Source organism: Salvia hispanica, chromosome 2, assembly GCF_029641045.1.
Source record: "Salvia hispanica isolate PSC_SH4W2 chromosome 2, Shi_PSC_v1, whole genome shotgun sequence".
NCBI classification, from domain to species: domain Eukaryota; kingdom Viridiplantae; phylum Streptophyta; class Magnoliopsida; order Lamiales; family Lamiaceae; genus Salvia; species Salvia hispanica.
In genome coordinates this window covers 15,517,893-15,537,783 of record NC_142693.1, presented here as the reverse complement: position 1 = coordinate 15,537,783, position 19,891 = coordinate 15,517,893, and the positions used below count along the sequence as shown (strand labels likewise).

Here is a 19,891-nt window from a genome sequence, read left to right as displayed (position 1 = left end):
GAGCTTACATTAAATAGCCATGGTATGATTCTGCAGCCTTTGCTGTCCTAAATTTGTGGTCCATTTTCTTATTATATGCAACAAATTTGGCTCAAACATCATTTCATTAATTGTGTATTCAGATGTTTGGTTAACATAATTTCATCAATTGGAAAGCTTAGGAAGAACAAATGCTGAATGAAATGAATATTAGGCTCTGAATACAAACACCTTTATTCAATTTCATGAATAAAATGGAGTTTTGGGGTGATAACATAAATGTCATTGACTAATTGGGAATATAAAATGATTTTTGTAATCAAATGTTAGGAAATGCCATTTAAAATTTAATGCAAATCATCAATCAACAATATTGTAATCTCCTTCAACCAATAATATTTCATATATATTGTGCATTAAATTTATTAATTTATGATGTACATTTCAATGCTAACAGTCTATTAAAAAGAAATTTATCAATTTCATTTAAAGAAATAGTGGTATAATGTTTTACTGACATCATGAAGATTGCTGATTAACATTTTTATGTTATCAAACTATGAAGTATAAAAAATTACTGCAAAGCAACCTTAATCATCTTTAGCAATATTTCATCTTTATAGCACCAAATTTGATATATGTAAGAACTCGATTGGGCCCAACATTAATAATTTTTTATAAGTTTTGATATTGTGAAATTTAAAAAGTTCTTCTTTTATTCCTATCCTAAATGAAGAAAGTTATTGTATTTTACTGTTGTTGTTTATTTTGATCTTTTTTGTTGTATCTTAAAATTTATACTCCGTATTACATACTACTCCGTATTATTTTTATGTCATATATTCAAAATTCTCATCACATAATTATGACTAATAGTTAGGGACGATCCAAAATAAAGATATTTAATTTAGACCTATAGTAATAATAATATTTTTTAAGTTTTTTATCAATTAATTATATTTGTGCTAGGTTTTTATTCAATTATATATGGATCCAAAATGCCACATTTAAATATGTATAGCATGTTAATTGATAATCAAATTTGGATAAGCAAGTGTATGATCAAATAATAACTCTATATTGATGCATAACAAATAACCATTTATGGATCCTTGAATATCCAAATCTAAGGGGTGTGATTAAACCTTGTGAAAATATTAATTTGATTAAATTAATACGAAGGAGCTAAGTATTCATTACACTTTTAACATTGTTTCAGACAATTTTTCATTATAAAGATGTATCACTATACCTAATTAATTTAATTTAGCAAGATTATCTTACTATAGTTAAATTGACGATGTTATCCTAAATTTACACATAACAACAACATAATGGATGTACCAAATTTGCTCTTATGACAATTAATTAATTTGAATTGGGAAAAACATGATATGAAATATCGTTTATCTATTTTTAAGATATGTCAGTTACCTATCATTTTATTAAGATTTAAGATCAGTTTTAATATCTTCAATACAAATTTCATCATTTCCATTAAGTTTAAATTCAGAGTTCTTATCTTTTTTGTATTTTGCATAATTTATAGCCGTTATTTTTGTAAGAAATATATAAAATAAATATGAAGTAAGAAGAATTATAAGTACACTAGCTAGAACAAAAATTGATCTCATATACTGGCCAATAATATGCATATACGTACGAATCAAGCATTAGATTTTAAAAAAATATAAAAACTTGTATTAGTAGTATGTATTTAATTGAGATTTTTAAACACATTTTCAATCCATCCATGATTATCAATGAAGGAAATGGTGGCTAACTTGTTAGCCTCTCCTTCATTTAGCTTCTTCGCCCATCCCACTCTTCTGGAACTCATCGAACCTGGACCTCTACTTTTATACTCAGACAGTGAGAGTCGATTCCTGCAAGTACATATTTAAATATTGATTAGATCCTTATGGATGTATTCTGATTTTGCATTTGGTGTTTAAAGCTAGTGTGTAAAATTAGAATTGACTTAAACTTAAATATTACTAGCAAATAACTCTAAAATTAACATGAGAAAAATGTGGTTACTCGTTGCCAGTGTTTTTCCAAGCATCCCATCCTTGAGGAACAATGATGTCGGACATTTGTGTGTTGTAAAAGAGGACTCTAGCGTAACTTCTCCACGGTCTTCCAAGATACACTTTCCCATCTCCAATTATGTTGCAGTTGTAGAAGACGAACCCACTCTTATCATTAGGGTTCTCTCTCCCTTGAGCTGTGATAAATCCTGGTCCGTTTACGGACCCCGCAACTACTGATATGGTGCAACCCTGCAAAGAATTGATGTATATTGTATTTAAATTTGGGATAAGTCCAACTTTTTGCGAATTAATCAGAATATTTAGAAATTGTAAATTACAAAAAAAAAATAAAAACACAAAGTTCTGACAGATTTTTCGATGGACTATTATCTGTCACTAATTACAAGCGGATATCTAACATTTTTAGCATGTACTTACATATTATCGATTATCAATCTAACATTATTAGTATATAAGTTTTATGAGCTACTCAATTGGTTTTAGCTTAAATCTCCTGATTATAATTTGCTCGAACAGATCTTGAAACACTAATTACCTCATATAAGGATTGAGCATCACCAAATATGAAATCAACGGCACCTTCAATGGTGCAACTTTTGTAGTAATGTCTGCCTTGAACATCCCACAAGGTGTCTTGCAATCCGAAAAATCCACAACGGTAGAAGGCTGATTTGTCACCTAAAATCCGCGCTGCCACCGCTTGATCCATCGGATTTCTATTACTCTTTGGGGGAGAGTTGTAAGAATTCTGCACATGCCAAATAATTACTTAACCTAATCATCCAATCAGAATTAATGAACTTAATTCATTTTAGCACGTGGTGCATGTGTTTATTACCATGAACGATATGTCTCTGGCTATGGTGTTGTTAGCTTCAGAACTGAAAGTAGCAGTTGCGTCAATGGCGCCATGACCATTCCACGAAATGATGGTGTTTTTAGTTCCTGCTCCTTTCAAGATTATGAATGGCTTATCCTCGGGAATAATCACTTGTTCCCTGCAACAAATCAACATCATATATAAGAGTGATATTTTTGTTAGGACAAAATAAAAAGAAAAATGAATATTGTTACTAACCTGTAAGTGCCTTGTTTGATGTCAATGGTAGTCCAGATGGTGTTGCCGGAAGGAATGGAATTAATGGCGGCTTGCACGGTTGTGAAACCACCGCGCTTCGATTGATCAACCACGATTATGGCTGCGCTAATGGAAGAAATTGATGACAAGAGGGACAAAAATATGCAGATGCACCATTTAAGAGATGCCATAATTTTTTCTTATGAATGTAGTAGACGAATACACTTTGCTCTATTATAGATTGTATGCTTAATGATTAATTTACTCGGATGATTAATATGTATATATACCCATTTGAGTATGTATATGTTAGGATTTAATTATGAGGTCAAAACAAGGAATAAGCTTCATAATCTTGTTCATATGATGGTCTTCATTCCTTTATTTTGCCATTTACAGTCAAATAAATATTCAATATTTTTCCATAATTATATTCTTTTTTATTTCCTTCAAATTTTGTTGAATTTGATTTCAATTTGGACCAAAATAGTCAACATTTATATGAGATTGCACAATGATATTAATGCACTGTCCAACAAATGTGCGTTACAAAAGCAAAATATATACTACTTTGCTAATTAAAAATGGTGGATAACTAAAACGAAATTAAAGCATATTGGATACAATTTGAATTTCAAGCACAAAGCATGACTATAAGTTTTGAAGTTGTGTTTTACATTTAAAATCAGAGTATATAATTTAATAAAATTATCGATCTAATTAAATCGATTTATGCATGATCCAATTCATAGGACGCACAGATAAGAAACGTAGAAAATCTGAAGTTGGTTTTGAAAAATACTTTAGGTTAATTAAGCCATCAGTTTCCTGTTTGTTCATTTATTTGTATTTATAAATTACTATGTTTTCATGCACGTATAAATTAAAGCTAACAAACTATGTGTCTTGATACGGCGATAATGAGCTACTAATATTCAAGCAAATAAACTGAAACATGTAAATTAGGATATCCTAAGTTGGATTTGCACACATTAATCATGCCTTTCATTAAATATATAATTGTAATCGGCATGTGTTTTTAGTTGATCTTTTTATAGAAGAGATCGAAAAGTGTTCAAATTGACGTTTGTTTTTTTTGCAATTTTCAGTTTCAAAGCTTATCTGATGACATGAGTTTTATTGGTATAATAAATTGTTATTGTATACATTTATAAGTTTAGAAATTGATATAATGATATTGTTTCTCATTTCGTAAATGTGAATTCATAGTTTTGAATTAATGCAAATAGAAAATCAATTGGATCGTGCATCACACAAAGTGAGACACTAGTTATATTTGTCCGTGTCTTAATACTCAGAAGAATATCGTCTATGAATTGTGTACAGCATAGCCTCTAACCTCTAATTATATCAACTGAGTTGCGTTAGTGTGCTAACTAATTTACAGTAATAACTAATAACTTTCAATTCTGTGTATTAAAATTATCAATACAAAAACATAATTATATATCAATAATACAACTTGTAAATTTAAATATCAACACAAGAATATTGATAAATTTATATCTTTGTGTTGATATTTTTAACATACAAAATTAATATTAGTTATTATTGCTATAAATTAGTTAGTAATTGATCACACACGTAATTGATCACACACATAATCGACAAAGTTAAAATATTAGTGTGACATAATTATCAGAGGAATCCAAAGATATTTTTTTGATACATTCGATGAATAAATTCAAACTCTATATGTTTATATTCGTAACCACGACTCGTATAATTTGAATAAATCAAGAATATCGGCATAGCAATAGTTGCTTTAATATACAAATGCACAATGCATGACACAATAAAATCCAGATTTGCTCATTTGAATTTTGATCAAGCTTTTCCATTTCAACTATATCCATATTTATCTACAGAAGAAGATTGTTTCTCTTTGAATTAATGCTTCATAACCTTTTTATTGACCTGATACTTCATAGGCCCTTGAATTTATGCTACGTGCCTACGTAGCCTTTATATCTAGAAATTATTTTGTACATCATGGCTGAGTCGCAGAAGATGATTTGAAAGATCTAATTATTTGTTTGAAGAGTTCATTGACATAGAAGCCCAAAAACATTAGGTGTAATGTCATAACTGCAATGTACAAAAACCTGAAATACTGTTGTTTCTGAAAAGTGAAAAAAGACATTTAGTTATGGCATGATGAACTGATATCGAGTTGTAATGTATACAAGTGTACATTATAAACTTGTAGAGTAATTTCTACTATTTGCTAATCTGAATGCAAATTGAGTACATATTATATTCTATGATTGCCTACCTAATTCTTTTGTTTAAGCAATTGGCTGCTTCTGTGGAGGATCTTTATATGTACCATTTACTAAGGCTGGACAGGAAAATGTTTCTTCAAAAGAACAGCAATAGGCATTCCCAAGAATCCCATAAAAATGCTGAAGAACCATTGCATGATTGTGAGAGGTGCCGTGCTTGCAAATGTCCCGAGGCATTCGATGATAATGATCTGGAAGAAGACGGTGGAGCCTAACACTATCACGAAGACATAGTTGTCCAGTATGCCTTTGAGCACATCTATTTTCTCCATCTCTCTTGAGTTCACCTCATTGAACAACTGCAACATAAACACAAGTTGGAAGCAGCTAATGCAAGATGGAATTACAAGTATCAAAGAGATAGATAACTACCTGGCAGAAGACGAATGTGTTGAAAATAATCGTGTTTAGTACCAAGTCCGAGTCATCGTGCTTATGGAGGAAGAAGAAAGTCTTTCCATGCTTCTGAAGGAACCAGATGATAAGGAACTGATAAATTGATTGGCCTAATATGTTCCTCCACATGATGTTACTGATGAAGTTTCCCTTCCTCCCGACAGGAGGCCTCTTCATTAGTTCATCGTTAGGAGGCTCGGTTGCAAGTGCAAGTGCACCAAGTGTGTCCATTATCATATTCACCCACAGAAGCTGAACAGCTGTTAGAGGAGCACTTCCTGAAATTTGCATATAATTTGAGTGATGAAGAATTATCTTTGATGGACTATGTTTAAAAAGATGTGTTGTGTAATTCACCGGTCTTGCAAGCTGAATAGAAGTTGACAGCTAGTGCAACGACATTAACAGTGAGCTGGAACTGCACGAACTTCTGAATGTTTACATAGACCGAGCGTCCCCATTTGGCTACTGTCACGATCGTGGAGAAATTATCATCCAGAATTATAACATCAGCACTCTCTTTAGCTACCTGAAATCATTCACTTGTTAGACTCAAATAATGATTGGAGTTTAGGAAAGAGTGGGATTCATACTACCTCAGTCCCAGCAATGCCCATTGCAAGTCCAATATCTGCTTCGTGAAGTGCAGGAGCATCGTTTGTTCCATCACCAGTGACAGCCACAACTTCATTAAATGTAGTTCTCAGGTGTTTGACCAATGTATGTTTGTCCATTGGCGAAGAACGAGCCATCACCTGGATCTTGGGAACGAGTTGGTGCAACTCCTCCAAACTCAGTTCGCGAAAAACTGGACCTTCTATTGCGATACCATCATCAGTTAGTATCCCGCATTCTCTAGCAATAGCTTTGGCAGTATTGATGTTATCTCCGGTAACCATCCTCACACATATTCCAGCTGAACGACACAATGCAACGGACTCAGGGACTCCAGGGCGCACGGGATCTTTGATCCCCACAATCCCTATGCAGGTGTATCCTGAGGCAGGAATGTCATCAGTGGCAGAGAATCCATTTTCAAGCTCCATATAGGCGAGGCACAAAGTCCTTAGAGCTTCGTTTGCAAACTCATCGATTGCTGTCTTCAAACGATTGATAGATATCTCATCCATTGGTACAACTTCACCATCTGAGTTTAAGGCCTTGTTGCAAGCAGCCAAAACAATCTCCGAGGCACCTTTCGTGTGAGCTCTGAGACCTCCTTCCGGGAGTTCCAACACCACCCCCATTCGCTTCTTTGTGGAGTTGAACGGCTCCAGTTTCACTACTTTGTATGCTAGCCTCTCTGCCTGAAAATCCCCTCCCAACGCCAGGCCTAACTCGAGAATAGCTGCCTCTGTCGGCGTTCCAAGAATCTTCTGCTTCCCGTCCCTGCTCACCACCACTTCTCCACCAGTATTATTGAAGATTGATTGAAGCAGAGTCTTCAACACAGATTCCGGGAGCTGAGACCGCAATTCGGAAACACTTCCTTCACTGCTCAAATCCTTGACAGCCAATGAGATGCAACACTTCACCACAGTCATACGGTTCGTTGTAAGTGTACCAGTTTTATCACTGCAGATATTGGTGGCTGATCCCATGGTCTCACAGGCAGCAAGGTGGCGCACCAGCGCCTTATCGTTCATCATCTTCTTCATCGCGAACGCAAGGCTCAACGTGACAGCCAGAGGCAGCCCTTCTGGGACTGCCACAACAACAATAGTGACAGCAATGGCAAAGTAATCCAGCAGCTCAAGCGCATCGTCTCCCGACCATCTTGACGCCGTGTGCTCGCCCCATTTATGGCTGAGCATCTTCTGCACCAGCACAGCAAATGTCACCACAGCAAACAACAGCCCCACCTTCCCAATAATGGTTGCCACTCCATTCAGCTTCACCTGCAACGGTGTCTCATCGTTCCCTCCTTCACTCAACGTCGCCATCAGCTTACCCCACTGAGTCCTCATCCCAACTGTTGTCACTAACATCTTACACGACCCGTCTTGAACCTTTGTCCCAGAGAGGAGAAAAGGCCGGTCGAGGCTGATCACAACCGGCTCGCTTTCTCCGGTTAGACTCGACTCGTCTATCAAGAGCGAAAATCCCGAGAGAAAGAGGCCATCAGCAGGGACTTGATCGCCAATGGAGAGATGCACGATGTCTCCAGCAAGAAGGCTGTATATTGACATCTTCTCCCTGTAGCCATTTCTGGTGACTTGAACAGAGACCTTCTTCTTTTCTTTATCCAAATCTTTAAACTGCAGGGACTGCTGGTAGTCACTGGTGGCTGTGACAAACACAACGAGTAAAATGCTGGCGGCGATGCCGACGCCGTCGTGGGCGCCTTTAGGCCATCCTTCGGTTGGTATGCCGACGATGAGGGAGAGGAGCGCGCAGGCGCCGAGGATCATCAGTGTCATGTCTTGGAGAGCCTCGTAGACGAACATCCAGAAGCTCTGTTGCTCGCTCTCTTGGAAGGTGTTGGTGCCGTACACGCTGCGGCGGCGGTCGAGGGAGTCGCTGTCCTCGCTGGGGATGCCGGTGGTGGAGTCTGTGGCGAGCTTGTCGGCGACGCCTGTGACGCCGCCGTGCTGCTTGAGTTTCTTGAGATCATGGCCCTCGACAATGGACTCGAGCTCCTCTGCACAGATCTTGAAACCGGCGTCTTTGACTTCTTTGGGGATCGTGTAATCGTCGTCACTCGGCTGCATGCCTGAAAACACCGTTAATTAGTTTGAGGCCTTTTTGGCAATGATCTAAAATAAATAAATAAATCAAACTAATGTGGAGTCGACGATCCTAACCTTGTATGAACTGAAATGCAGCTTTTGATACGAGGAGTGCCACTCTGAACTTCTCCTGAAATCAAATCAAGATACAGCATCAAGATGGATGGTTTGCAAACTCATCCCACGATCCGAGAATGAAGAGAAGTTAGAAGCAATATATAAGTGTAGTCAAACCTCAATTAGTTTAAAACATTATAGTAGTGAACCAAAAAAAATCCATGTTGGGCTTAACCGAAAACAGATAATATCAAACTAATATGTAGTTGGAAATTCTAATAAATATAAATGAAAAAAAAAGGGATGAACATGGATTACGTGATTGGTTTTGCGCATGGCGGCGGCCTCGTAGCGTTTGGAGAGGTTGGCGGTGAATCGGAAGCGACGCTTGTGATTCTTGACGACGCCGCAGAGGCCCCTCCACCGCTGCAGCGCCTCCTCCGGCGCATGCTTGTGCTGCACCTCCCATTGCTCTCTCAATAAACTCTCCATCAGATTTTGCTTCTAACAAATTAACAATTAACTGCTTTTGGCATTGCTCCAAATATTTGATCCTAACTATGTTTAGGCCATGATTGAATTGGTGATCGTGGTTACCATTCTATTAATGGAACTACGCTCTTTTTGCAGCCTCTTTTGTAGGAAGGTTTGAACGTATAATGCGCTATTTACACATTTATTATCTTATAATTGTCAGAAATGTGTATTACTCCATAAAGTTTGCAATAATTTTTAAAATTCTAATTTTTTGTTGTGACTGAATATCAGTTGTGGCAACCTAAAGTGTCATTATTATTTACTTAAATTATGGACTAAAGTATATCAGAAGAATTCACACCAACAATAAGAACAAACTAAGCTAAGATCCCACAAGTCTAGTGAAAATATTCGATTCATTTAAATGTTTAATAACGATGTATTTTCATTTTACTTTATGTCATTTAGTTAGTTGATGTATAATCCCAAACCACTTTCAAAATTACTAATACTACTACTAACTTTTTCCCAAATATAGATGCACAATCGTTTTTATATTTACATTGACAGAGCTGGAATATCTAAATTGAGGCCGAAATCAATGTTAAAAATGAATAAATAAAAAAATTAAAATTACTACTACTACTACTAACTTTTTTCCAATTATAGATGCACAATCTTTTATATTTACATTGACATAGCTGGAATATCTAATTTTAGGCCGAAATCAATGTTAAAAATGAATAAATAAGAAAATTAAATTACTACTACTACTACTAACTTTTTCCCAATTATAGATGCACAATCGTTTGTATATTTACATTGACAGAGCTGAAATATCTAAATTTAGGCCGAAATCAATGTTAAAAATGAATAAATAAAAAAATTAAAATTACTATTACTACTAACTTTTCCCTATTATAGATGCACAATCGTTTTTATATTTACATTGACAGAACTGGAATATCTAAATTGAGGCCGAAATCAATGTTAAAAATGAATAAATAAGAAAATTTGAATATGATTTGCAACTTTAAAATTTGAGACTACATGAGTGCGTTACCAATTACCATTTACAAATGTTTACATATATGGTTACGTGATTACGTCTTAACTGGAATTATGATTGAATTGAGACCTGATATTAAAATTTAAAATGATTAAATGATTAGAGAATAATGGAAAGTTAAATGAATCCAACCTCCCCGTTACGAGATCAAGGCCCTTCAACTGTCGACATTTTAATCAACGGTCAGGATTGTCCCATGAAAATCATTTCGAAAAATTCCTCGACACTACCCTTTCACCACGGAAAAAGCCCTCCGACTCCAAATCTCTCACTTCTCTCTCCCCTCATCTTCTCTTCTCACTTTTCGCAGTCACTTCTAATCTGTGGAATAAATTGAGAAGAACCGAAAATGAGCAAGGGACCGGGACTCTTTACAGATATCGGCAAGAAAGCCAAAGGTCAATTCATCGTTGATCCGCCATTTTGCCTTATTTTCATACTCGATTACTTATTTTTCCGTCAAAATAGTTATGTGATTTTTTTTTTTATATATTTGTAGATCTGCTGACTAGAGATTATCTCTCTGATCACAAATTCTCCGTCTCCACCTACAGTGAATCTGGAGTGGTACGATTTCATACAGCCTTTTGTTTCTGTTTGATTCGGTTGATTTGGGAATATTATCAATTGCCAGTTTGTAATTTAGGGTTTCGACTTTCAACTCTTATGTGTAGCATTCGCTCTTGAGGAATAACGTAATAGATTAGAATTAATAACGGGATTGGTTCTGCTGTCAGTGACCTCCTCTAAATTTCTATTGTTTGCATTCTAGGCTTATCACGATGAACTGGTGATATGTTGTATCTGTGCTAAAATCATTCTAAATAGATTACTGTGGATATTTTGTTAGACAATTGAGCTCACTAATTTTACATGAGTCTCTTCTATTTCTGTTTAAATCTGACTTGGCTCTAAGAGTTTGAATGAGGCCGCATCTTTTAGTTTAAAAGTATAACTTGCCCTGGCATTATAATTCAGGTTTCATTATTTATGAGCAGCCATCTTTCCTATTCATTTCTAACTTTTGCCTCATAAATGATTAAAGATAGGATGTTGTAATATGATTTCTTAAGTTTATAATTTCGTATGCTGCCCCTCTGGTTTTGAAACTCTTTTTGTTAATTGACTCCAATAGTGGTTTTGAAACTCTTTTTGTTAATTGACTCCAATAGTATTGTATGTTTATCTGGCTGAAACTCTTGCATTTACCATCAGGTGCATTTAGTATTGTATATTTTCAATATGTTTCCATTAATGCTTGTTTGAGTTTTCTATAGTTTGGCTTGGGACCTAGATATATGCGAGCAGATAATTGAGCTTCCGATTGAGAATATCTGAAGCTCACATAGTCATTTAACTGTTACTATTATATATTGTTATCCTCTCCTAAATGCCCCTAGATGTTTTCACCTTATGAATGTCTACTTGTATTTGTTTTGTCTTTGCTTGTGACAGTTTTAACAACATCATATGAATTAGTAGTAGTTTGCGACTATTTATGTCTCTTAGCCTGATTATGCAGCTTTCCAATTGTTATTTGGTGTTTGTTGATATGGTTATGCTCTCAACTGTGAAGACATTTTTTTAGTTTGTTGTGCATTACATTGTCATTTACTCTCATGTGAATTCTCTGTTTCATATGTGAAAATGTAATTTCTATTATACTTCCTCAATTCAGGCCCTCACAACATCCACAGTGAAAAAGGGTGGTTATTCATCTGGCGATGTGGCAGCTCAGTACGCGTATAAGAATACTTCTACTGATCTGAAAGTTGATACTGATTCAAACGTATGTGACGTTAATTTATTACATTCTCATATATATTCCTGCATCATTGCAACTTGCTCTTATCTCTCATTTACTTTCTGTAGATCTCAGCCACTTTCACTGTTGCTGATATTATTCCTTCATCAAAGACCATTGCGAACCTGAAATATCCCAATTATGAGTCCGGAAAGGTGCTGCAGTCCCCATTTTTTAATTTTTTCTGAGTAATTGACTTTCGGATGTTTCTTTGTATTTATATATTCTCTATTTCCTTCCGCAGCTGGAATTTCAGTACTTCCATCCTCATGCATCCCTCACTGCAGCTGTTGGTCTAAACCAAACTCCTCCACTTGATTTCTCAATAACATTTGGTACTCCCATCTTTGCTTTGGGTGCAGAGGCAGGTTATGAAACCACTTCTGGAAAGTTGACAAAATACACAGCTGGAATCACCGTGACAAAGCCAGATTCATCTGCTTCAGTAATTCTGTAAGCTGTTACATGCATTGATGTCTATAAAAACCCTACTTGATAATCACAGTTTGCGCCTTTTCTCTTAAAGCTTAAAAGTGCCCCTTTCCCTTGTCCATATAGGGGTGATAAAGGAGATACCATTAAGGCGTCCTACATACACTACCTTGATGAATTGAAGAGGAGTGCTGCTGTGGGAGAAATCACCCGAAAATTCTCCACAAATCAGAACACATTTACAGTGGGAGGATCTTGCGCTGTTGACAGCCTGACACAAGTGAAAGTGAAGCTTGATAATCACGGTACACTAGCTGCTACTTTGCAGCATCAGGTCATTCGCAAATCTCTCGTGACCATATCCAGCGAATTTGACACTAAGTCCTTGGACAAGACTCCCAAATTTGGTGTATCGCTCGCTCTGAAGCCTTGAAAGCTCCTAGATTAAGCATCTTGCATTCGAATGCTGTTCCTGTTGCATCGGAAAAAGTTTCCAAATAGGTTTCCAAATAAGTACTAGTATCAGAAATTTATTGTTCCCTGCAGTTGACATGTCATCATGCATTGATGCACGGGGAAGTTCTATGATGTTTTGTGGGTTTTGAACCACCTACGGTGTCTCTCTATTTAGGCTTTTTGACATGAGAAAACATTCTTTAAATTTTAGTATTTTGGCTCGTTTTATGAAGAGAGAATGAAGCATGGTTTCATGCGGTTGAGTATTCTCTTTATGTGTCCATCATCTGGAGAGGTTGTGGCAACTACGATGCTTTTCATCATCTATTGTTTTGTGTAATTGTGTTACTCCTATTCTGCAACTTCTTTTATACTATCAGGATTCAGAACTGAGAAAAAAAGTTGGTGCAAATGGGAGTATGCTTATTGCGAAAGAATGCTGTAATGCAATTTCATTTTTACATTCATCAATCTTTACGTTTCATTTATCTACTTTTCCTAATGTCTCTTTTAAGGTGTTTGCTCTAACGTTGAAGTTGAACCATATAGCCATATAGGTGGATAATCTATGTAGTCATTATATTGCAGTACTAGACTTTTTGGTTAGGTTATATTAATGCTTTTCTAATTTACTTGCTTATATTCTGTGAAATATGAATGGTATATTATGGCATTATGAAAATTTAACAGGGAGTTTGGGAAGGAAAACCAAGCGGTGTTACGCTTTTTTGATCCAACGTTGCATTATATTGGCTTCAACTGAACCATTATCAAAGTTGGCGATATACATTAGAGCTCACAAAAAGTAAAAAACCTGTATTTTGATGCTCTATCATATGGAGTTACCGAGCTTAAGCATTTCTGTAAATTAAAAACTACTCCCTCCGTCCACCAATTGAAGGAGTCTTATTTCATTTCGACACGAGAAAGTTGGAGGAATATGTGATCTCACTTGTATATGGGGTATTAGGCATATGAGTGAAATGAGTTAGTAAGATGTGAGATCTTACCATTTATGGTCACACTCAAAATGAAAAATCAGTAGCAATTTTGAGATGCGTTATATAATGTCCATAAAAGAGTAACCACGAGGCATTTGAGTGACGAGAAATTAAGCTAAGTAACAGAGTGGAATATGAAAAAGTAAAGATTCTGTCCAAATTTGATGTCACATTTTCATTTTAAAAAACACTAGAAATAATATTTTAAAAAACACTAGAAATAATACTCTAGGAGTCCAAATTATTGCTCAAACATTTCTTAAAATCCCATGACATACAACAAGTGAAGTAACTACACTAATTTACTCCAAATCAACGATGGTTTGCTAATTGTGTCTCTGGCATAGAAAAGTATAGAAGTGAAATTTGTGTCCAAATTTGTTTACAGTTTGAGGATTCCGAAAATTTTCTAGTTGTAAACATAGTAAAAGAATCAAGACATCACCCAATTTTACAGAAACAAAAATCACATTACCCAATTTTAAACAAACAAAGGTCGCCATTTCCTAATCCATTTATGCATAACGAAATCACCAAATAGAAACCCAAACACAACACAATAATAAACTCAGGAAACACTATGAGCATTGTATTAAAACAGCAAGCAGAAAATAAAGCAAGCATCCGTAGTTGGACTGCTCTGTGTCTAACCAAAACAACAAAATAAAACAAAAAAAAGCTTAGAATAAATTCAAAACCTATCAATCGATGGTCTGCATAATGTCCTCCGCCGTGAACTTCGCGCCCTTATCCTTGTCGGCAACAGCGCGGCCCTTCGCCTTGCGATCGAGGAGCGACTTGCGGTCCTTATCGAGACGGAGCTTGGTGATGACGACCTTGGAGGGGTGGATTCCAACATTGACGGTGGATCCGTTCACCTTCTCGCGGGTGATGCGCTCGATGTGGATCACCCACTTCTTGCGGTACACCTGCACCACCTTGCCCTCGCGCCCCTTGTAGGTGCCGCGGACCACCTGCACCTCGTCGTCCTTGCGCACCGGCATCGACCGCGCGTTGTACTTGGAGCGGAGGTCGCCGGAGAGAGGGGCGCTCATCAGCACGCGCCGGACGCTGGAAGGCGCCGTGAAGTGAGCCTTGCGGCTCTTGCGGCGGGAGGAGGAGACTCGTGGGTTGTATTTCATTTTCGCCGCCGCTTTTTTGAGGATTAGGGTTACGCAGTTCGGTCACATATACATATAGACAGTGGCTCCATTTTTGGGCTCTTGTGTTGGGCCGTATTATTAATTGGGCTCTTCAATTTTGGTAGGCTTGTAAGCCGAATCATAGTAGTTTCTTGTACTTATCAATGATTATGGATAGTTTTATTAAAGGTAAGAGTTAAAATTACTCCCTCCGTCCCCCATTAGGTAATTTTATTAAAAGTAATAGTTCAAAATTATTCCCTCCGTCCACCATTAGAAGTCTCATTCATGGGCGGCACTGATTTAAAGAAATGTTAAGAAAAGTGAGTGAAAAAAAGTTAGTGGAATAGAAATTCAACTTGTATATAATAGTTTTAAATTAAATGTTAGTGGAATGAGTTAGTGGAAGGTGAGACCCTATTACCAATTATGAGCTTTATACTCCCTCCGTCCGTGAATATGAGTCTCGTTTTTTCATTTTAGTCCATCCGTGAATAAGAGACTCGGTTCACTTTTACTATAAATGGTACTAGGGTCCCACTTCCACCTAACTCCTTTCACTCACATATCATTTAAAACTAATATATAAAAGTGGAACCCCTATTCCACTAACTTTCTTTCACCCAATTTTTTTAACATTTCTTAAAACCCGTGCTGGAAACAAATGGAACTTCTATTTACAGAAAGAGGGAGTACGTCCAAATTGACACTAATTTGTGGAGTGGCAATGCACACCAAATGAATTTTAAACTTGGAAATTTGAAACTAGAATTTCCTTGACATCATACGTGGAGTGGCAATGCACATACCCCATGAATTTAAAATTCGGATATTTGAAAACTAGATAAATTCAAACCCAATAGCAAAGTGAGTAGAAAGCTGTGGGCCACCCTTCCATTAACATAACGCTACAGCCAATGAGACGTAGCCAAGACAACACGCGGCACACGTCAGGTTTCAATCAACGTGCAGCCACGACCAAGAGCGCGTGGCACTCACCTCCAAATCACATCTCCAAACAATTCAGCGCGTATCCACACGCGCTAACCTAGCGAGTGAAGCTGGAGGATGGCCTTTTGCCACCCCATTCTCATGATTGGTCCACCGATAATCAATCACACAGCGAAAAAGAGCTGCCCGCCCCAAAAATCCGCGGGGCACAAGTATAATTGATGGGAAATTGAGGGGCGTCGAGCTTTGCTGGAATAAAATTGTGTTGTGTTTTGGGTTCTACTATTTGTGGTACACAGGAATCCCATAAATCGTTGCTGTGAAGGCGGAAAATTGCTCTGGTTTTAGGTTAGGAAAGTTTACAGCAAAAAGGAAAGAGGGAGCTATTTGGGGAGTTGTCAATTGGGAGAAGACAGATTAAAGATCTGTTTCGTTTTCGAGTCCTCGCGATCCATCAATCGTACCAATGGGTCTCTGGGAAGCTTTTCTCAATTGGCTTAGAAGGTTCGTGTCTCTGCTTTTTTTCCATTTTCCAGATGTAGAAAGAATATGCTGTGAATCATGAATGAATTTGTTTGGTGTGTGTGTGGATGATTTTGGATGAATTTGATCGGTGGGTTGTGCTTGTGTTGTGTGTGTTCCTTTTTTCCTGAAAAAGAATGTTTTTTTAATCTTTAGCTTGGAAATTTTATCCATTGGCTTCAGTTTTTGCATTGGTTGTTGCTCTGTTTTGTGGCCTTTTTGTTTTTTACTCTCTTTAACCTTTTGTTTCTTTTGTCAAGATTAAAGACATTTTGATCGCGTTAGTGTTATAATTATGTTGATTTATTTCTCTGGAATTCAATCCCTTCTTGAGTAAGAGGACATTCAATCTTTTGATGGTTATAGTATTCATTTGAAGTGCCAAAACGATGCATCTTATGGTTTTGATCCTTGGATCATACAAAAGATTAATCTTTTAAAGCTATCGTTCGAATTAACCGAGTCTATTGCTATGTAAAATCTCTAATGCGACAATAACGGCAATTCTTGAGTTTTCTAATGCCATGATGGATAACTCACCCTTGGAGCATTAGTTGCCAAACTTTTAAACACGTTGGTTTGACAGATTCTTGTTACCCATGCTATTTTGGGAGTGTTTTCTTGTAAAATCACTACAAACATCTTGTTTGCATCTTTCAGCTATGTGTGATGGTCCAACAAAGATATAATTAACTACTACTAGTATAGAAATATCCACAGAGGTGTTGTAGAGAGTATCTTGAAATTCAGAATTATCTCTTACATTCACGGGGCATCAAGATAGTATCTCCTTTTAAGGAAGAATTAAAGATTTTTCTTCATGAGTTACTTTTAAGGATGTTGACTCTCAAACAATCATGTGATGCAGCCTTTTCTTCAAGCAAGAAATGGAACTGTCTCTTATAGGTCTTCAGAATGCCGGGAAAACTTCGCTTGTAAATGTTGTCGCTGTAAGTAAATATAGTACCCTTTCTTTGGGATGAATATATGTGGTTCTCTTTGATAATTCTTTATTTATTCGATCTTTGTTGATTTATTTACCCCTCTGTGTATCTAGACTGGGGGATACAGTGAAGATATGATCCCTACGGTTAGTGTACTTCCTTCTTGATTTCTTAAACAGCTAACTCTTTTTGCTTCGTTCTGGAACACCTAGGACAATCATCTTTACTTATGAAATTCTGTTGTGGTGCTGCAGGTAGGATTTAATATGCGGAAAGTAACTAAAGGGAATGTCACAATAAAGCTGTGGGATCTTGGAGGCCAACCCAGATTTAGGAGTATGTGGGAGCGATATTGCCGTGCAGTTTCTGCAATTGTGTATGCTACTAGTAACATTTGTCTACATCGCTTATTTCCTATCAGCAGCATTGATTATGTTTTCATCCCTTTGCTACTTTGTGCGTTTTAGTTAGAAAAACTTTTGATGCTAAAGTTCAGTCTATGCTCCTTCAGTTGTGCACATCCACAAATTTTTTTGTAAAACCCCAATGTTTTGTTATCAAAGGTATAATTCTGATTTATCATGTCGTAGAACCAAACCTTGCTGTTTGGACTGACGGTGAATCAAGTTACTTGTGTTTGCTTGGTTTGAATTTAGCCGAGATTGTCACCCTAGTCCGTTTAACTTCTTGGAAGTTAGAGGCTAGCAAATTTTTTTAACATACGTGCATTATGGTTTCTCGTAGAAATGTTAATTTTGTCACTAATATCATGCATTTTGGTGCAGTTATGTTGTTGATGCTGCTGATCCTGACAATATCAGTATCTCCAAAAGCGAACTTCACGATTTGTTGAGCAAACCATCACTAAGCGGGATTCCATTGCTGGTTTTGGGGAACAAGATCGACAAGGCTGCTGCCCTGTCAAAACAAGCATTGACTGATCAAATGTACGTACAACATGAGATGAATCGACATCCATTTAGTTGAGTTGTGTTATAATCTGTGGGTGGTGGTGCAGGGGTTTGAAGTCGATCACAGACAGAGAAGTGTGCTGCTTCATGATCTCTTGCAAGAACTCAACGAACATCGACCAAGTGATTGACTGGCTGGTGAAGCATTCAAAGTCAAAGAGCTGAGCACAAGATTAAGGTGTATACTGCAACTGCAAGTGCAATCTGTTGTGTTATAGATTTTTTTGTGTGGGAGTTTGCTATTGTTGTTGAGTGCACCAATTTATTTGTGGCCGATGGGTTGCTGTTGCCTGCGTCTGCTTCTTTTATGAAGTATCTGTGTATTATATGTTAACTCACATTTGCTTTATATTCTCTAACTTATGTCACTCTCTTTCTTTGGCCTTTGATGCCAATCTATTCCTCTCTACCTTCTTGTTTTGTGTTGTGAAAAAAATAAAATTGCACAAAACATTTGGTGATGACACTCCAGCCATCCAGAGTCCATTTTGTGCTTGATCAGCAATTTTATATTATAGAAAGTCAATTCTCTGTCACTAAAAAATTGTGGTTGATTCATTGTCATACTCGTGGAGTAAAGTTGAGGCTCATCCACGAATTTAATTAAATGATCATCTATACTGATTAAATACAAACCCATGTCTATAATACAAACTACAAACTTTAGTCCTACACACTCCTTGTAAGTAATCAACGGTTAGCAATGGGCTTCATATGTTGTTTTCAACTCCTAATACAATTTCTATCACTGGGGTGTATATGGAATTTGATTCTTGCATTAGTTACTTCATCCCTCATTTTAGGGGTGGGTAAACGGTTTTCGGTTATTCGGTTAACCGAAAACCAAACCGAAACCGGTCGATTATCGGTTATTCGATAACCAAAATTTAGGGTTATCGGTTTGGTACCGGTTTTACGTTTTGCTCCAAGTCGGTTATCGGTTATGTTATAACCGAGAACCGGGGGTCATAACCGATAACCGAATTAAATTCAATTATAATTTCAATTATATGTTTATTTAAAACTAGAATAAATTATAATTTACTTCAAACCTTGTCACAATGGAAAAAATTGTAATTTATATCTAAATTTTGTCAAAGTCTCATATTGCAATGTCAAAAAAGTCCATTTTAATTTGTATCACTATCAATTATAGTATATTTATAAATTTATATCTCAATGTCAATAAAGTGCTTAAGCATTACTATTTTAAAAAAAGAATAACCCTTCACTTATTATTGGAGAAAAGTTTTTAAATTATAGATCATGTAAATTTTAAGTCTTTTTAAAGTGCCTAAACAATTTATGTATTACTTGTAAATAGGAGTATAATAATAATAATAATAATAATAATAATAATTAGATGGACAGTTAAAAGTTAAAACCATAAACAATTTTAATTTCAATTATATTTTAATTAATAGAAGAAATTGTAATCTACTTCCAAACTTTGTCACAATAGAAGAAAATTGTAATTTACTTCTAAATTTTGTCAAAGTCTCATATTGTAACGTCAAAAAAGT

At 36.3% G+C, this 19,891-nt stretch overlaps 4 protein-coding genes and 1 pseudogene across 4 annotated transcripts; 2 read left to right on the top strand and 3 right to left on the bottom strand.

Annotated features, from left to right (window-relative positions):
- Positions 1-1,696: 1,696 nt before the first annotated feature.
- Positions 1,697-3,302, bottom strand: LOC125187591 (putative pectinesterase 29). Its single transcript, XM_048084218.1, has 5 exons — positions 3,112-3,302; positions 2,872-3,031; positions 2,569-2,781; positions 2,020-2,261; positions 1,697-1,865 (listed from the first exon to the last, which is right to left on the bottom strand). The coding sequence occupies exons 1-5, from the start codon at positions 3,300-3,302 to the stop codon at positions 1,697-1,699; spliced, it is 975 nt and encodes a 324-aa protein (XP_047940175.1).
- A 1,951-nt stretch (positions 3,303-5,253) lies between these two features.
- On the bottom strand, positions 5,254-9,097 carry LOC125202170 (calcium-transporting ATPase 2, plasma membrane-type-like). Its single transcript, XM_048100525.2, has 6 exons — positions 8,918-9,097; positions 8,618-8,672; positions 6,410-8,526; positions 6,171-6,342; positions 5,790-6,091; positions 5,254-5,716 (listed from the first exon to the last, which is right to left on the bottom strand). Exons 1-6 carry the CDS (start codon positions 9,089-9,091, stop codon positions 5,468-5,470), a joined length of 3,069 nt encoding a protein of 1,022 aa, XP_047956482.1. The 5' UTR covers positions 9,092-9,097; the 3' UTR covers positions 5,254-5,467.
- A 1,286-nt stretch (positions 9,098-10,383) lies between these two features.
- Positions 10,384-13,325, top strand: LOC125202774 (mitochondrial outer membrane protein porin 2-like). The gene is made up of 6 exons (XM_048101238.2): positions 10,384-10,543; positions 10,645-10,712; positions 11,824-11,934; positions 12,018-12,104; positions 12,194-12,402; positions 12,508-13,325. Exons 1-6 carry the CDS (start codon positions 10,495-10,497, stop codon positions 12,812-12,814), a joined length of 831 nt encoding a protein of 276 aa, XP_047957195.1. The 5' UTR covers positions 10,384-10,494; the 3' UTR covers positions 12,815-13,325.
- A 1,076-nt stretch (positions 13,326-14,401) lies between these two features.
- LOC125205473 (large ribosomal subunit protein uL24z pseudogene) lies at positions 14,402-15,010 on the bottom strand (annotated as a pseudogene).
- A 1,110-nt stretch (positions 15,011-16,120) lies between these two features.
- LOC125201520 (ADP-ribosylation factor-like protein 8a) lies at positions 16,121-18,767 on the top strand. Its single transcript, XM_048099674.2, has 6 exons — positions 16,121-16,435; positions 17,322-17,403; positions 17,511-17,543; positions 17,652-17,773; positions 18,183-18,344; positions 18,416-18,767. Exons 1-6 carry the CDS (start codon positions 16,398-16,400, stop codon positions 18,531-18,533), a joined length of 555 nt encoding a protein of 184 aa, XP_047955631.1. The 5' UTR covers positions 16,121-16,397; the 3' UTR covers positions 18,534-18,767.
- The last annotated feature ends 1,124 nt before the right edge of the window (positions 18,768-19,891 follow it).

Coding starts and splice junctions, on each gene's coding strand:
- LOC125187591 (XM_048084218.1), bottom strand. CDS start 3,302: ATGGCATCTCTTAAATGGTGCATCTGCATATTTTTGTCCCTCTTGTCA. Junction 2,782..2,871: donor CCAGAGACATATCGTTCATG/GTAATAAACACA, acceptor TGGCATGTGCAG/AATTCTTACAACTCTCCCCC. Junction 2,262..2,568: donor ATGCTCAATCCTTATATGAG/GTAATTAGTGTT, acceptor AATTCTTTGCAG/GGTTGCACCATATCAGTAGT.
- LOC125202170 (XM_048100525.2), bottom strand. CDS start 9,091: ATGGAGAGTTTATTGAGAGAGCAATGGGAGGTGCAGCACAAGCATGCG. Junction 8,673..8,917: donor CCATGCGCAAAACCAATCAC/GTAATCCATGTT, acceptor ATTTGATTTCAG/GAGAAGTTCAGAGTGGCACT. Junction 6,092..6,170: donor CTATTCAGCTTGCAAGACCG/GTGAATTACACA, acceptor TGCAAATTTCAG/GAAGTGCTCCTCTAACAGCT.
- LOC125202774 (XM_048101238.2), top strand. CDS start 10,495: ATGAGCAAGGGACCGGGACTCTTTACAGATATCGGCAAGAAAGCCAAA. Junction 12,105..12,193: donor CCAATTATGAGTCCGGAAAG/GTGCTGCAGTCC, acceptor TTCCTTCCGCAG/CTGGAATTTCAGTACTTCCA. Junction 12,403..12,507: donor TCATCTGCTTCAGTAATTCT/GTAAGCTGTTAC, acceptor TTGTCCATATAG/GGGTGATAAAGGAGATACCA.
- LOC125201520 (XM_048099674.2), top strand. CDS start 16,398: ATGGGTCTCTGGGAAGCTTTTCTCAATTGGCTTAGAAG. Junction 17,544..17,651: donor GTGAAGATATGATCCCTACG/GTTAGTGTACTT, acceptor GTGGTGCTGCAG/GTAGGATTTAATATGCGGAA. Junction 18,345..18,415: donor CAAGCATTGACTGATCAAAT/GTACGTACAACA, acceptor GTGGTGGTGCAG/GGGTTTGAAGTCGATCACAG.